This window comes from Schistocerca piceifrons, chromosome 2, assembly GCF_021461385.2.
Source record: "Schistocerca piceifrons isolate TAMUIC-IGC-003096 chromosome 2, iqSchPice1.1, whole genome shotgun sequence".
Classification (NCBI taxonomy): Eukaryota; Metazoa; Arthropoda; class Insecta; order Orthoptera; family Acrididae; genus Schistocerca; species Schistocerca piceifrons.
The window spans coordinates 736,689,889-736,707,860 of NC_060139.1; the positions used below are offsets into that span (position 1 = coordinate 736,689,889).

The following is a 17,972-nucleotide window of genomic DNA, read 5'->3' on the forward strand; positions in this document are numbered from 1 at the left end:
TACTCTATTTTACTGATTATTTAAAAATAGACTTACTTCACATACCAGTGGGCAAACAGTTTTTACTATAGGTATGTTGTTGCAACACTATTGTGCAAAATTGTTTGTGTAGAAACATCTGAAGATAAGCTTAAAGTAATTATAAAATAGCACTGTTACACAATTCATTCTGTTACGTATTTATAACAGTGTTTGATGACAGATTACTCGAATTATGTTGATATTATCATCCTAACTCCTGGTTGGAGGCGGCCTGTCTAATCAAATTATATGGAACGCACTGCAAATCGTACCTCATCTGGTCGCAGAGTAGTTTCCATGTGATGGATACCAGTGTGAAACATGAAAAATGTCGAACGAGGACGTGTTCCGAAGTCAGCACATCTGCTCAAGTGCTGGCTGTGTCACGTGTCGGCTATTAACTGCAGTGGTGGGGGGCTGGCCGCCGCAGTTGATAGCGCCCAGAGTGGGTGGAGACGTCCGTACAGGATGGGATCCACAAGTATATAAGCCGGCAGAAAGGCGATGTCAACCACCTCCGCCACAATGTCTGCCCTTCAACTGCTGTTCGTGTTTGCAGTCGCATTCACCGCTGACGCCGCATCACTGGGTGAGTGCAAAGCTATTCTCGTCAGCCGGAGGAGCGATCGAAGTTGCGCCAATACATCCAGCATTGCTGATTACGCACTACTTGTTAAGAGCCTGAATTGTATTCGAGTAGCATCTCGGTAACAGAAGGACAATTATTACCAAGAGCGCCCGTTCCCGTGGCAGGGGGGGGGGGGGGGGGAGGGAGGCTGGGAAACACCGCTAGAACTTAGGAGGAAAAGTATAGTTCAGTCAGATATTTTTCTTTCAAGAAAATGGTTTAAAAGTCGGTATGATGTGTGTTTTTAACGGTGTCGGAACTGGACGTTTTGTGTGGTTACTTTCAAGACGCGATTCATCTTCCAAAATATTTAAAGTACTCCGTACCTCCCCGCTTACAAACGGTCGCACGGGCGCCCTTACTTGTCACGATTCGTTTAGCTCGTGGAAAACAGTGTTTCTGGACCAGAATGAATCCTTCACTCATCAGTAAAGTGTACGATGAAATGAAACGTCTTGGCAGATTACTAAGGCGTTCGGGAACGATTTTTCAAACAAAGACCTTTGCCTTTCATACCTGATGCTCTTACAAAATGTACTGTCACATTAGGTCTCAAAACTTGGCAACAGACTTCATTGTGGTCGTACCTCTTCTGCACACGTAGCACTCCTAGGCAAATGGAGAGTTTCACAGGATTTGGAACCTTTAGAGAATACGTACTGGCATGTTGAAGCTGGTCTTGCCCAGTGGCAGGTGTTTCAGTAATTAAAGTAGTAAGAGCGTTTCCAGCCAGAGAAAATGTCTAGATTTGAGTTCTCATTTGGTAGGAGTTTTTAGGTTGTCACCAAACAGCGGAGTTTATGTTATTTGAATGTTATTACGTTTCCAATGTCAAATTAGTACTAAATTACACTGAAATTATAGGTCTCTGCTATCATATAGTAGTCACAATTAGCAATCTCACAAAGATCGTGAAGTATGGATGATCCATCAGTAGTGTTCGGTAAAGGAGGCATATTAACAGGCAGCTCCAAATCTGACTGCTTTATGAATTTTTTCCTTATCTTTAATTGTTCCAAACCAGTTTCAATTTTGGGCTCAGAATAAAACTAAAAATGTCGTGGAAGCTTGCAGAGAGACCCAGCTGATAGCTTTTCCTTTCTCACTATATATCTGGCCCTGTAAACGTAATCGTTGTGCTGTTGCAATCCTCCTCTTGGCTGAGTAGTCGACACATGAAGACGATTACCTCATCAATTAGAAATCTGCAAAAAAAAAAAAAAAAAAAAAAAAGGAATAGAAAGAGGTCAAGCCTTTTTAGTTGGTTGAAAAGTGCTGCTTGATTGTGAAATAAAATCGTCATAACTTCTGAACAGTTTGCGATAGAACGTTCTAACTACACGGTTAGCCGCGCGACATGATGGGAAGCAGGATGCGCTGTATGGTTTGGTTTAGCGACGAAGCCAACTTCCATTTGGATGCATTCGTTAATAAGCAAAATTGGCGCATTTGTGGGACTGAGAAGCCGCATTTTGCGATCGAGAACTCTCTTCATCCCCAACAGGTGACTGTGTGGTGTGCAGTGTCCAGTTACGGAATAATCGGTGTGAAATTCGTTGATGGCGCGGTGAATACTGGAGGGTATGTGAAGGTTTTGGAAGATTAAAACTGACCCTGATTTTGACAAGATGTGGTTCACGTAATCTCGGACCCCATCGAAGCAGGGGAGTGCTTCATGATTTGGAGGAGCACTATGGGGACCGCATTCTGGCTCTGGAGAACTCAGAGGCCACTGCCATGGGCCTCGATTGGCCACCATATTCTCCGGATGTGAACGCATGCGAATGATTTTGGTGGGGCTATCTTAAAGACAAGGTGTACGAAAATAACTCCACGACCATTGTTCGGCTGAAAACAGCCATTCGGGAGGTGATCGACAGTATCGATGTTCTGACACTTCAGGGAGTCATGCGGAATTTCGTTATTCGTCTGCGCCACACCATCACCAATGACAGCAGGCATACCGGACATGTCATAACCTAAATTATAATATCTGTAGTGACTTTTACTTGTGGAATAAAGTGTGTGCACGCCGTAGTTTGTAACTAATTTAGGTTTTTTTTCATATAGTTAAATAACTGTCACCCTGTAAGTAGCTCCAGGTTTGAGAAGACGGCTGCACAAAAACTTTCGAGCCTGTGGACAGGCAATCCAGGGAACATATTTCCAATGTCGGTTGCTGCGGCGTCTTTGCGGGCAGTTTGTGTCGGCGACTCCATTCATCTGCACTCACTTGTTAACGTTTACCATATCACAGGCGGTGTCCATGTTGTGCAACTGTCTTTCTTTTCTTTCTTTTGCTTGTGATGTTTTTCCCGCCGATACGCAGGGTCGGCATGGTTAATCGGATGTGGCAGTGTTAGTTGAAGGGGTGGCTGGATGCCCTTCCTGCCGCCACCCCGTACCTCACCAGGGGGATGTGGAAAACTGCCTAAAAACCACATCCAGGCTGGCCGGCACACTGGCCATCGTCGTTAAACCACCGGACGGATTCGATCCGGGGCCGGCGCGCCTACCCGAGTCCAGGAAGCAGCGCGTTAGCGCACTCGGCTAACCTGGCGGGCAATGTTGTGCATCTGGAATGTGAGGTAAAAACTTGGGGAGATGCTCAGTTCAGTGATACTTGCGTGTATTTTGAGAGTAACTTGTTTACTTCTAATGTCGATACTTTCTGATATCTTAATAGTTTTAAAGAAATGTGAGTTTACCACTATTTCTAGCAACCTATTTCGCGACCTTTGACGTTTGCGGGATACTCCTCTACCGACTTTGTTTTCTTCATTTTCTTCATCCTTGCTCTCATCTTTTGTTCTGGCCGCACGTCACGTGGCACTCCTTTGGTTCACCGTTGAATACTTCGCTCAGTTTTTCTTTTAGTGCAGCCTAGAGGATATTTCCAGAATGATATTTTCACTCTACAGCGAAGAGTGTACTGATGTGAAACTTCCTGGCAGGTTAAAACAGTGTGCTGAACTGGAACCACATTAGATCTAACCAAGCGAAACATAAAACTGTCTCCGGTACGATGTTCTGTGAGGCTTACCAAACGTATTTTGGTACGACTGTTCAATATCAACATGTAACATGGGCTGTCTATGTGACTTTTGCAACTGCCGGTCTATTTTAGAGCGTTGGCTACGTCTAACAAGAGAATGTATACCACATGAAATTACCCGAATGTGGCAAGAACTTAAAAATCACCAAGAGAACCGCTATTTTTGTATGGTTACCCATTACGAAAGTACCAAGAGCAAAAAAAGTATTCCATATCCTAGCGTACCGTCGTCTATTGCTCAAGTACCATATAATGCAGAGTTGTGAATTCCGTCACCGCAGACACATAATACTACTGAAAAGGGCGTAGAGACGAATTCAGTTGATGACAGTGATTTCAATTTTACTGATGATAGCAGTTTGGTACTACTGCTCTTTACTCAACCAAAGTTGGATGACCTAGTTAATGACTTTCAACTAACCTAATCAAAGACTGAACTTCTTGTTTCCCTTCTGAAGCAATGTAACTTAACATACTCGCGCAGCGCCCGAGTCTCACCGGTGCATAACCAGTACCGGAGTGAGACACGGGCGCCGTCTCGAAAGGGTTAACCTTATTACAAAAAGATAACGTTCACAAGAGCGAAACGATCTTCATCGTCATTAACGAAATCAGTTTAAAGCACTGCCACCTTACCCTTTTTTACAGATCTAATGATGTGTCTGTCACTGGAACTGTCGATAGAACCACAAGGTAAAAAAAATCATAGAATCATCCGGATCTTTATTCCCACTAGGAAAAATCACCGGCAAAAACCTCCGGACGTATATCATATCCGTTCATTTCCTTCCATTTTCTGAATAGGGCGATCTCTAGAAGCAAGAGAAACTACAGAAAACAAGAAACTATTTGAAATATCAAAATACACTCTAAGAAAAAATAATAATAATAAAAGAGACGCACCACGAGGAAATTATCCGAATGAGAGGAAATCGGTAGATGTACAGGTAAGCGAATGATTACAATTTCTGAAAAACTGGATGATTTATCCAAGCGAAAGAGCTTCACAAATTGAGCAAGTTAATAACGCTTTGGTCCATCTATGGCCCTTAGGCAAGCAGGTATTCGGCTTGTCGTTGATTGATAGAGTTGTTGGATGTCTTCCTAAGGGGTATCGAGCCAACCACTCAGGTTCCTCTCAGAGTATGCTGATAAAATAGCTCCATATTAAGGAATTATATACAACCACTCGCTCACAGAAAGATACGCACCTAAACACTGGAAAATTGCTCTTGATACACCAATACCCAAAAAGGGAAGTAGGAGTAATCCGCTGAATTACAGGCCTATATCACTAACGTCGATTTGCAGTAGGTTTTTGGAACATATACTGTATTCGAACATTATGAAGTACCTAGAGGAAAACGATTTATTGACATATAGTCAGCATGGATTCAGAAAATATCGTTCTTGTGAAACATAACTAGCTCTTTGTACTCATGAAGTAATGAGTCCAGGGGATGTCAAATTGATTCCATAATTTTAGATTTCCAGAAGGCTTTCGACACAGTTCCTCACAAGTATCTTCTAACCAAACTGCGTGCCTATGGAGTATCGCCTCAGTTGTGCGACTGGATTCGTGATTTCCTGTCAGAAAGGTCACAGTTCGTAATAGACGGAAAGTCACCGAGTGAAACAGAAGTAATATCCGGTATTCCCCAAGGAAGTGTTATAGGCCCTCTATTGTTCCTGTATTAACGACATAGGAGACAATCTTAGTAGCCGTCTTAGACTGTTTGCAGATGATGCTGTCATTTACCGTCTTGTAAAGTCATCAGATGATCAAAACGACTTGCAAAGTGATTCAGATAAGATATCTGTATGGTGCGAAAAGTGGCAATTGATCCTGAATAAAGAAAACTGTGAAGTTATTCACATGAGTACTAAATGAAATGAGCTAAAATTCGATTACGCGTTAAGTCACACAAATCTGAAGGCTGTAAATTCAAATAAATACTTAGGGATTACAATTACAAATAACCTAAATTGGAACGATCACATAGATAATATTGTGGGTTGAGCAAACCAAAGACTGCGATTCATTGGCAGAACACTTAAAAGGTGAAACAGGTCTATTAAAGAGACTGCTTACACCACGCTTGCCTGCCCTATTCTGGAGTATTGCTGTGCGGTGTGGGATGCGCACCAGGTGGGACTGACGGATGACATCGAAAAAGTACAAAGAAGGGCAGCTCGTTTTGTGTTATTGCGAAATAGGAGAGATAGTGTCACAGACATGATACGTGAGTAGGAGTGGCAATCATTAAAACAAAGGCGTTTTTCTTCTCATGAAATTTCCATCACCACTTTTCTCCTCCGATTGCGAGAGCATTATGTTGCCACCCACTTACATAGAGAGAAATGATCATCACGATAAAATAAGAGAAATCAGGGCTTGCAGAGAAAAATTTAAGTGCTCGTTTTTTTCCACGTGCCGTTCGAGAGTGGAACGGTAGAGAGACAGCTTGAAGGTGGTTACTTGAAACCTCTGCCAGGCACTTTATTGTGGATAGCAAAGTAATCACGTAGATGTAGATGTAGAAATGCTGTCCAATTCGTGCGCTAGATCGTCAAAACACCGAGCTGGTTGATGGGCCCTGCCCATAATGCACCAAATATTCTCAATTGGAGAGAGATCCAGCGACCTTGTGGTCAAGGTAAGGTTTGACAAGCACGAAGACAAGCAGAAGAAATTCTCGCCGTGTGTGGGTCGGGCATTTTATCTTACTGAAATGTAAGCCCAGGAGCGGCACACAGTCTATCACTCCTGGTAGACGGGTAGTATGGTGGGTGACAATTATGTTGGTATCCCATCGCTGTCTGGGGCTTCTCTAGACACGTCTTCGTTGGTCATGGGGCCTGGAACCTCATTAAGCAGAGTAAAATTGTGTTCAGTGATGAGGCCCCCCCTCGAATGAGAGTGTACAATCAAAATAATAAACAAGCAGAATTGTATATGAAGGCCAAGTTAGCTGGCCGCTGTGGTCGAGCGGTTCTAGGTGCTTCAGTCCGGAACCATGCGGCTGCTACGATCGCAGGTTCGAATCCTGCCTCGGGCATGAGTGTGTGTGTGATCTCCTTAGGTTAGTTAGGTTTAAGTAGTTATTATTCTAGGGGACTTAGATGTTAAGTCCCATAGTGCTTAGTGTCTTTCAACCATTTTGAAGGCAAAGTTGATACACTGATTATTGGTGTAAACACATACAAAGACGGAGTAGTTAAAATACAGCAAAGGAAAAAAATTGCAGCACCAAGAAGGAGCTGTATGACGTAAACGAAAGTTGGTAGGCGTGTTTCTACGTCTCAAAGTCGATGTCTATTCGAATTTCGTGCCAGTTGTATAAGAGTAGCGCTCGAAACCCCACTATGAGGATGAAAATCAGGTTTGCATTAAACACTGGTCGTGAGTGTTATTTACTTTTGATATTGGACGTGGTGAGCTGATGTTAGCCAAAAATGCCTTTAAGGCGACAAAGGCACCGTTATCAACACCTCAAGAGATGAAAGGGTTCATGTAACAAGGCTACCAGAAGCTCGAAATTTCTTGTGAGATATTGCAGAAAGTCTCGCCAGGAATGTAGCCACTGTAGGTGATTGCTGGCAACAGAGGTCACGAGAACGTACAGTTGCAAGAAGACCAGCCTCCGAACACATTACCAACAGGGAGAAAGACCATTGTCTGTGGTGTACGACTCTGGCGCATCATACTGTATCTGCAGTACCAATTGGAGCAGCAGTTGGCACCACAGTGACACTATGAACTGCATCGGTTACTTCGAGGACAGCTCTGAACCAGACTCCTAGTAGCGTGTATTCCACTGACCCCAAATCACCACCATCTGGTGTCAGGTGGGAGCTCATTGGAGGGCAAGATGGAAGTCTGTTGTGTTTTCTGATGAAATCTGTTTCTGCCTCTGTGCTTAAAAGGAACCTGTCTGTGTGCTAGACCTACTGATCCTGCACCTTGAGTTATGGCCTGCAGTGCGTTTTCGTATAACAGCAGGACCACTCTCGTGGTTATCCCAGACACCATGACTGCAAATTTGTATGTCACTCTGGTGATTCGACCTGTCATGCTAAATTGGTGATCACTTGATGCCTCAGAACATCTCCTACCAACCGATATCTTCTTCTAGTCAAGTTGTGCCACAAGCTCCTCTTCTCCCCAATTCTATTCAATACCTCCTCATTAGTTATGTGATCAACCCATCTAATCTTCAGCATCCCTTCTCCTAATCAAGTTGTGCCACAAACCCCAATTCTATTCTGTACCTCCTCATTAGTTACGTGATCTACCCACCTAATCTTCAACATTCTTCTGTAGCACCACATTTCGAAAGCTTCTATTCTCTTCTTGTCCAAACTATTTATTGTCCATGTTTCACTTCCATACATGGCTACACTCCATACAAATACTTTCAGAAACAACTTCCTGACACTTAAATCTATACTCGACGTTAACAAATTTCTCTTTTTCAGAAACGCTTTCCTTGCCATTGCCAGTCCACATTTTATATCCTCTCTACTTCGACCATCATCAGTTATTTTGCTCCCCAAATAGCAAAACTCCTTTACTACTTTAACTGTCTCATTTCCGAATCTAATTCCCTCAGCATCACCCGACTTAATTCGACTACATTGCATTATCCTCGTTTTGCTTTTGTTGATGTTCATCTTATATCCTCCTTTCAAGACACTGTCCATTCCGTTCAACTGCTCTTCCAAGTCCTTTGCTGTCTCTGACACAATTACAATGTCATCGGCGAACCTCAAAGTTTTTATTGCTTCTCCCTGGATTTTAATACCTACTCCAAATTTTTCTTTTGTTTCCCTTGCTGCTTGCTTAATATACAGATTGAATAACATCAGGAAGAGTCTACAACCCTGTCTCACTCCCTTCCTAGCCACTGCTTCCCTTTCATGCTCCTCAAGACTTATAACTGTCATCTGGTTTCTGTACAAATTGTAAATAGCCTTTCGCTCCCTGTATTTTACCCCTGCCACCTTTAGAATTTGAAAGAGAGTATTCCAGTCACCATTGTCAAAAGCTTTCTCTATGTCTACAAATGCTAAAAATGTCGGTTTACCTTTCCTTAAGTTTTCTTCTAAGATATGTCGTAGGGTCAGTATTGCCTCACGTGTTCCGACATTTCTACGGAATCCAAATTGATTTTCTCCGAGGTCGGCTTCTACCAGTTTTTCCATTCGTCTGTAAATAATTCGTGTTAGTACTTTGCAGCTGTGACTTATTAAACTGATAGTTCTGTAACTTTCACATCTATCAACACCTGCTTTGTTTGGGATTGGAATTATTATATTCTTCTTGAGGTCTGAGGGAATTTCGCCTGCCTCGTACATCTTGCTCACCAGATGGTAGAGTTTTGTCAGGACTGGATCTCCCAAGGCCGTCAGTAGTTCTAATGGAATGTTGTCTACTCCCGGGGCCTTGTTTCGACTCAGGTCTTTCAGTGCTCTGTCAAACTCTTCACCCAGTATCGTATCTCCCATTTCATCTTCATCTACATCCTCTTCCATTTCCATAATATTGTCCTCAAGTACATCGCCCTTGTATAGACCCTCTATATACTCCTTCCACCTTTCTGCTTTCCCTTCTTTGCTTAGAACTGGGTTTCCATCTGAGCTCTCGATATTTATGCAAGTGGTTCTCTAATCTCCAAAGGTCTCTTTCATTTTCCTGTAGGTAGTATCTATCTTACCCCTCATGAGATAAGCCTCTACATCCTTACATTTGTCCTCTAGCCATCCCTGCTTAGCCATTTTGCACTTCCTGTCAATCTCATTTTTGAGACTTTTGTATTCCTTTTTGCGTGCTTCATTTACTGCATTTTTATATTTTCTCCTTTCATCAATTAAATTCAATATTTCCTCTATTACCTAAGGATTTCTACTAGCCCTCGTCTTTTTACCTACTTGATCCTCTGCTGCCTTCACTACTTCATCCCTCAGAGTTACCCATTCTTCTTCTACTGTATTTCTTTCCCCCATTCTTGTCAATTGTTCCCTTATGCTCTCCCTGAAACTCTGTATAACCTCTGGTTTAGTCAGTTTATCCAGGTCCCATCTCGTTAAATTCCCACCTTTTTGCAATTTCTTCAGTTTTAATCTACAATTCATAACCAATAAATTGTGGTCAGAGTCCACATCTGCCCCTGGAAATGTCCTACAATTTAAAAACTGGTTCCTAAATCTCTGTCTTACCACTATATAATCTATCTGATACCATTTAGTATCTCCAGGATTCTTCCATGTATACAACCTTCTTTTATGATTCTTGAACCATGTGTTAGCTATGATTAAGTTATGCTCTGTGCAAAATTCTAACAGACGGCTTCCTCTTTAATTTCTTAGCCCCAATCCATATTCACCTACTATGTTTCCTTCTCTCCTTTTTCCTACTGTCGAATTCCAGTCACCCATGACTATTAAATTTTCGTCTCCCTTCACTACCTGAGTAATTTCTTTTATCTCATCATACATTTCTTCCATTTATGAACAAATATATTTCCGAAAAGGCATTACTCTACATCAATTACTGTTTTGGTTCAAAAATGGTTCAAATGGCTCTGAGCACTATGGGACTTAACTGCTGTGGTCATCAGTCCCTTAGAACTTGGAACTACTTAAACCTAACTAACCTAAGGACATCACACACATCCATGCCCGAGGCAGGATTCGAACCTGCTACCGTGGCGGTCTCGCGGTTCGAGACTGTAGCGCTTAGAACCGCACAACCACTCAGGCCGGCACTTTTTTGGTGTTGCGATTTTTTTCGGAGTGTATATCACAGCAGATGGTATCCATGGAGAGCACACTAGTTACCTGGCGCGCTATCCATAGAGGATGACGAGCGAAACATTAGTCAGCTCGGGATCCGTCCGCAACATGTTGATCGATAAGTCCTGTAAAATAACAAAATACAGGTTAGTGCATGAGGATTCTGCATGCTCCTAGGAAATGTACAGAGTTCTGTGATGTTTTTGGCGATATTAAGAGTCTGAACACATTAAGTTTACCCATGTACTGGATCAGTAGATTCTATTTCTAAGGTAGTTCAAGCAGAAGTCTCAAAGGTGTCATTCGTTCGAATGGGAATAAGTTTTCTTTAATACCAGTAGCTCACTTCTTGATAAATTACCAGATGAAATAAAATGTCTGACAGATAGCAGTAATAGTTTCAAAAACGAATTGAAATCATACCTCCTTGACAACTACTTCTATACCATAGATGAATTCTTGAATATGAGTAAATAAATCTGGAGACATAAGATATGCATTTTGTGCCATTTAAGGGAATGGGATAGATAATAGAAATATTTAGGTGTAACACTATAATGTTAAAAAAACCTTGTTTCCTGTGCGCATCATAACGGTTTTTCCGTGCTATTGATCAATGGAACACGTAACTAACTAACTAATTAACTAACTGTGCACACGTTAAGGAGACTTACGAAAATATGACGGTGTCCTTGGTAAAACTAAAATATGGATGTTACAAATTGGATGTTTGATTTTAAGATTTTGGGATATCTTCTGAGGTTTAAAAATGGCTATACCAAATATTCCAGCTTCCTCTGCTTGTGAAGTAGCAGTGCAAATGGTCAGCATTGAATCAGGAAAGAATGGCAAGCAGGAAAAGAACACATGCCAGGTGCACACAACATAATCAATAAGCCCCTTGCGCACAGCTAGAAGATTCTGTAACCAGCACTCCACACCAAATTCGGCCTTTCTAAACAACACAACAAAGGTTTAGATACCCATAGTATGATTCTGAGACAAATGTTCCACAAGTTAACCGAAGCAAAAGTAAAAGGTTGAGTTTTTGTGGGACATCAGATTCGTGTGATGTTAAAAGAATTTATAGACTCGATGACTCCTGATGAACGAAATGACTGGGATGCTTTTAGAATGGCAGGGCAACATGTTTAGGACAACAACAGAAGTGAGAATTACATGTAACTCATATACAGTTTGATGCACTTGGATGAATGTTGGTAACTATGCACTATTTATTTTCTCATATTAATTTCGTTAGGCAAAATGTAGGAGCTGTAAGTGAGGAACATGTTGAAAGCTTGCACCAAGACATTTACTTCATGCAAGGAAAGTATCAGGGTCGTTGGTGCTGTGCTATGATGGGAGACTCTATAGTACAGTTGGAGGGATCGGAAGAACATAAGAGGAAAATCTGTTCTAGTGTACATTTTTAAATATCATCGTTTATATAAGAAGACTCAATATTTTTGCACTTATTCCCACCAATTCCTCAGGTACTGTATGTTAAATTTCTTTTATAAGACTCCAGTTGTATTAAATACAGTATTAGTAGCTTTTAAGAAAACAGAAAAAAATCATGATCACGTCCAGAATGTTGATACTTAAGAAAAACTATTTATACGAGGGTTGTACATAAATTAAGGTCGCCAATGCTTTTTCACGTAGTAAACGTCGTTTTATTGCAAAAAAAATTACAGATTCTGAACGCTTGGACTTTTAGCCATTTTTCAATGACGTCCTCGTCACGATCGAAGATTTTTCATACCCACTTCTTACCACTCTCCCGCCGACTTGTGCAGGAAAGAATGGACAGCTGCCTTTAGCTCTTCGTCACTTGAAAATTTCATTTCCCCCAAGTATTGTTTCAAGTTGGGGAACCAAATCAGGGCTGTATGGAGCATGGTCAATGATTTCCTTCCCGAATTTGGCTATGTGATATGTCGTGGTGCTAGCGATGTGAGGGCGGGCATTCTCATGGTGCAAACGAACTCTTAGAGCCCAGCGTAGCTTTCTTAATGTCTCGCAGTACCTTTCCGCGTTGCACCTCTTTCCAGGTAGTCAAACCAGCAGAACGCCTTTCCTATCCCAGAATACCGAAGCCCTCACCTTCACCGCTGACGGCGTTTGCTTGAACTTCTTAACATTTGGAGAATCGGAATGTCGCCATTGTTTTGATTGTTCCTTAATCTCTGGTGGACCTAAGTCTCGTCCCTCATTACAAATGAATCCAGAAATTCCTCACCCTCTTCCCGGTAATGGCGCAGAAACTCGCGGACACTTTCGATGCGCTTTTTTTTCTGTTCATCAGTGAGCATCCGCGGCACCCACCTGTGATACTTCAAAATATCCGTCAAAGTCTTGTCACATGCCGATTCGCAACCAACACTTCTTCGACTTTTGTTACTGTCTCGTCCGAAATTGATGGAGGCCCGTAGCCAGCCTCGTCGTGCACATTTGTACGGCCGTCTACGAGCTCCCTACACCACTTACGCACATTTTTTTACGTCCATACACTTTTCTCCATACACATTAGTCAACTGCCGAGGGATTTCAATAGGGGTTGAGCCCTTAAACCAGAGAAATTTAATCACAGAACGCCGTTTACACCTGGTGGGAGCGTCGATTTTCCCTTCCATGGTTAACGTCCTTCCATGGTGAGCGTCCAAGGTGGCAGGGGGGAGGGGGGGGGCGGCGAGAGTAGTGGTGTGGAAGCAAGGAACAATGCGCTGTTGTCAAATTTAAGCTAGCTCTCTCTGTCCCGAGTGGAGCTCTTTGGAGACCTTACTTTACAGACAACCCTCATATGTTCAAAATCAGCATCACAAAATTAAGCAACAAACACAAAAAAGATAAACAGAAACTTTTTCAAATTCTGTTTCTTACTCTTATCCGAGGTTACTTATGCCTCATTCAAAGTACAGGACTCAAGTAACTGCAGTCTATTCAAAATGGCTTAAAAGGGCGAGGTGTCGCAATCGTCAAGCCATTTGACCTGTTTTCAAAGACCTTGTCGACGGCGTAGCGTTAACCACTGACATTCTTTCCTCTCAATAATGACGAAATCCCACTGACAGTCAGGACATGAATTCTGGTGAAAAAAGATAGCGAAAGTTTTAGCTAGAGGTTCCTTCAAATAAATGTGATTACAATTCGGCTACCAATATACAAAGCCAATGCGAGCGCTATTACTTCGCTTTTTCCCAGTACGCTTGTACGGTTCTTCCCACTGCTGATCCATTTAATCCTCAAGTCTAGTATTTGCTTTGTTTTCCCTCTTTTGCCTTTTCTTGAACGAAATCATTTTTTAATTCTGTTTACCAATGTTTCTGCAGCTATCATGCGAACTACTTTTCTGTATAGAAAAATGTCCACACTGCTTTCAATGAGCGGTTTGAACAGGAGGTTATCATGCCGTTTCCATAGTTGATGTAATACAAAAAGTGGTTTAGTTATCTTTTAACAGCTTTCCGTCTGTCGCCTTAACCTAAATTGTAATTGTATTCAGCTTATAACACGGAAGTTGTGTTATTCGATCCATTTAAAATTTCATTACTTCTTGTTGCCATTTTTAATACTGTATTTTATTGATATTTACGTCCATTCAGAAATTTTATTGTTCTTTTATGTTTTCTTGCTAAGTAGTCGATGTCAGCCCGGTTTTCCCTACGAATAACTTGGTCGTCGGTAGTACTTTAAACCCAGTCACAATTCTTGCGGCGTATGTATTGTATTACACTGATGCAAGGGCGTAACGAGTGACACTATTAATAATATTGTTAGAACTGCATTTCGAATTTCGATAAGGTCATAGGGACATATACGACAGAGTCCCACAACATTGTAGACTTTCAAACCGACGTTGACTTGCAAGCCTATGAATTTACGTTTGAGAGCGCGTTTAGAAGGTGTAAGACTCCTGTTAGTCGTTCAGCGCAGGAAAACGCAAAGCGCCGTCTAGCAGAAAAAAAGAAAAACATCCGTATATAGCTAGTTATGTCGTACATAGGTCATACAGATAACAAACTCTGGAAAAATACCCATACCTAGCAGATTGTACAGCGACGTCATAGGCACTTGATGGAAGTTCTTTCCCTGAAGTGCACACTTTCCAAATTTTTGTCATAAAAAGTAACCGAAAACACGATGTAATACTATTCACCACATCAGTATGTCTGTCTTTGTTACAGAATCCTATGGCGTCTCGTGTCCGAAGGACGACCCACAACTCGACACGTGTTTTGCGAACGCAGTGGAGAAAATGCGGCAGCATCTCATTGAAGGTAACTGCCTATGTAAAAACTGCGATGTACAGAGAACAATATCTTCTACAATTGGTGTGACAACTCACATAGCACTAGACTAAAGTTGCACTTAACGCCATTTTCTTTCTTGTAAGCGTTACACATAAAGAGTTGAGTGTCAATGTCGGCTGAGAGATTCTGAGAGTTACGTCCAGTAACCAAAACGGAAGGTGTCTTTCTTCACATTCAATGTTACCTCTTAAAGCATGACAGTTTTCCTTAAGCGTGACCTGTTGAGTGTAAGTAACTGTAATGAACGTGTGTCATGTTTCTGTTGTTGATAATGATAAGAGAAGGGAGGGAGTGAATCACAATGCTGACACATACCTACTCCTCTCGGCAGCCCAAATAGCCTTGATTTTTGAGGATAATAGGCGAAAGTGTAAGTCCATTAAAGACCAAGAGATTGTGTCGTCACCGCCGCGTGAACATTATGACTACCAGAAACAGTGTGTCAGTGATCTGGATAAGGAAAAATAAATCTGTCTGCGACGTAAATGACACACCATGGATTCAATGATGCTTGTGTTTTACTAATCGAAACTTTCACAAACCTGTAACGTTTCAGATGTCACGTGTCGTTGTAGTGCCACACCTTTAATAATAACATACTGACGGAAAAAATCGCAACACAAAAAAGAATAGAGTAATGAAATATCGGCAGTACATTTCTCTAGGCAACATATTTAACTAATTAACATTGCGAGATCAAGGTTAATGTAAGTGCAAGATAAGTTACTTCAACTGTGAAATGCTGGTACGTTAACAGCCAATGTAATCGCAATATTGTTGAATGCAAGCATGCGGACGTGCGCGCATTTTGTTGTACAGGTACCGGACGTTAGTGTGATGGAGTTCCATGCCTCTTGCACTTGGTCGATCAATACGCGGGCGATTACTACTGTGTGTGGATGGCCGGCCGGTGTGGCCGTGCGGTTCTAGGCGCTTCAGTCTGGAACCGCGCGACCGCTACGGTCGCAGGTTCGAATCCTGCCTCGGGCATGGATGTGTGTGATGTCCTTAAGTTAGTTAGGTTTAAATAGGTCTAAGTCAAGGGGACTGATGACCTCAGATGTTAAGTCCCATAGTGCTCAGAGCCATTTGAACCTCTACATCTGGATCGGAGCTATCACTGAAGTAACCGATTTGTAACAGATCACTGTGTCACTGTGGAGCTAACTGCTGCTCATATTGCTGCTGCATATACAGCACGATGAGCCAGAACCATGGGCCGAACACCAAGGTCTTCTCTCTGGATAGTGCTATGTGACCGTCCGGAGCCCGGCCTTTTTGCGACTGTACATCCTCGTGACCACCGCTTCCAGCAATCATGTACAGTGACTACGTTCCTGTCAAGCCTTTCTGCAACATCGCAGAAGCAAAAACCACCTTCTCGTTGTCCTTTACACGACCTTGTTCAAATTCAGTGAGGTGTTGATAATGACGTCTTTGTCGCCTTAAAGGCATTCTTAACTAACATCAACTCACCACATCCAGTCTCAAATATGACTTACGCCCACGACGAGTGTTTGAAGCAAACCTGATTTGCATCCTCTTAGTGGCGTTGCTAGCGCCACTCTTACGCAAGTGGTGCGAAATTTGAACAGACATCGTCTTTAAGATGTAAAAACAGGCCTCGCAACTTTCGTTTATGTCACACAACCATTCTTGTCTTGCGTTTTTTTTTCCGTCAGTGTAAATTGACATAGTTTCGTTTCAGCGGCTACATTTAAAAATAACCACTGTTTTACTAATTAAATAATAAAAGTAACGGAATTTAATGGTCATATGTATACGTTTGTGTATTAAGCGAATATGACAAGAATCCCAGTCAACGAAGACCACAAGAGGCCATTTCGGGAGAAAAAAAAATTGTGCAACGCAAATTTCATATAGTGGTAGGGGGAGTGTCATGAACAACATAATAAAAATATTGATCAGTAGGGTGACCGTGGGTATGGTGGCCCGTTTAAAGGTCACTTTCTTATGTTTACGTTTATGTTGAAAATCTCGAAATCCCCTACGTCTAGTGAAAATGTTTCCCAGTGATGGAAAAATCACAGATTGTTAAAAACAGTGTTTTATTGGCATAAAATTGACGCTTATTGTTAAATGAAGTGGATGAAGAACAGAAGAACAAACAGCAATAGAGGGGTATTGAGGGATAAATTATGTTCTGGGCTTGTGACGCTCTGAACAGGGGAGGGGGAGGGGGTTGTGTGTGGGGATGGAGAGTGGATGTGTGGGGACGGAAGGTAGGTCCCAGAGTGTGGCCATGCACTCCCCTCCTTTGTAGGTTTGTAAACTGAAGAGCGAGCAGGCAGTTCCCCAATCTGTCTACCCCACTACGTCACAAAAAGCCAGTATAAGGTGTTTCACGAAGTTATAACGACCACACCGCAGCTCGCCCTATGAATCACTGGAGAGCAGATATGAACAGGGGCGTTTATTTTCCACAAAGTGCTCTGACGCTAGAATATAATCACCTACGTAGCTGTACTATTATTCTCAATGTTACATAACTTCTTTGTGAAACACTGATCTTTTATACTGTTAATTATAATCTGAATATTATTTACGGAAGTGAAAACAAGACTGTTACCAGTCAACGATTTACTCATAAGCAAACACGAACCTCGTATTATTTTTACTATCTTCGTGTTCGTCGTCTATATTTAATGAAAATTTTTATGAAAAAATATTTTCCAATCCTAACAGCAAAACTGTTTGAATTATTTTTCGTGTTACGTTGTGGGTGAAGCCCGAAAATCAAGTGATTAATTATATTTCACGAAATAGCTGCCATTGCAGAGAATGGCAGACGGTCAGTGATAAAACTTGAATTCCAGTGAGACTTAATTATTTCCACTTAATTAGTATTGCATGGAGGGAAAAGTATGAAACGTGAGTGAAAGGATTTTATGCATGTATTCTGAAAAAAAACTGCGTAGAATTAACAATATAGTGCGTTCAGAAGCAACCTCGTAAAGAAGCGCCTAGTAGCTTCGAGTGATTACAGCAAAGCGATCATTAAGTGATAATTTTATTCGTCCAAGTCTTCATCATACAATTACATAGAAATTCCACGTCATGATATGCTCACAGTCTTTGTCATGCTTAGTATTTGTTACACAAAAATATATTTATTATTAATATATTTATGTTCAAA

The 17,972-nt window shown here is 41.7% G+C and overlaps 1 protein-coding gene across 1 annotated transcript in view; it reads left to right on the top strand.

The window, feature by feature from the left end:
• Positions 1-546: 546 nt before the first annotated feature.
• LOC124775807 overlaps positions 547-17,972 on the top strand; it is a 76,444-nt gene continuing 59,018 nt past the window's right edge. Inside the window, exons 1-2 of the mRNA XM_047250638.1 lie at positions 547-610; positions 14,690-14,782. Coding sequence (XP_047106594.1) covers positions 547-610; positions 14,690-14,782 — 157 coding nt within the window. The remainder of the gene's footprint in view (positions 611-14,689; positions 14,783-17,972) is intronic.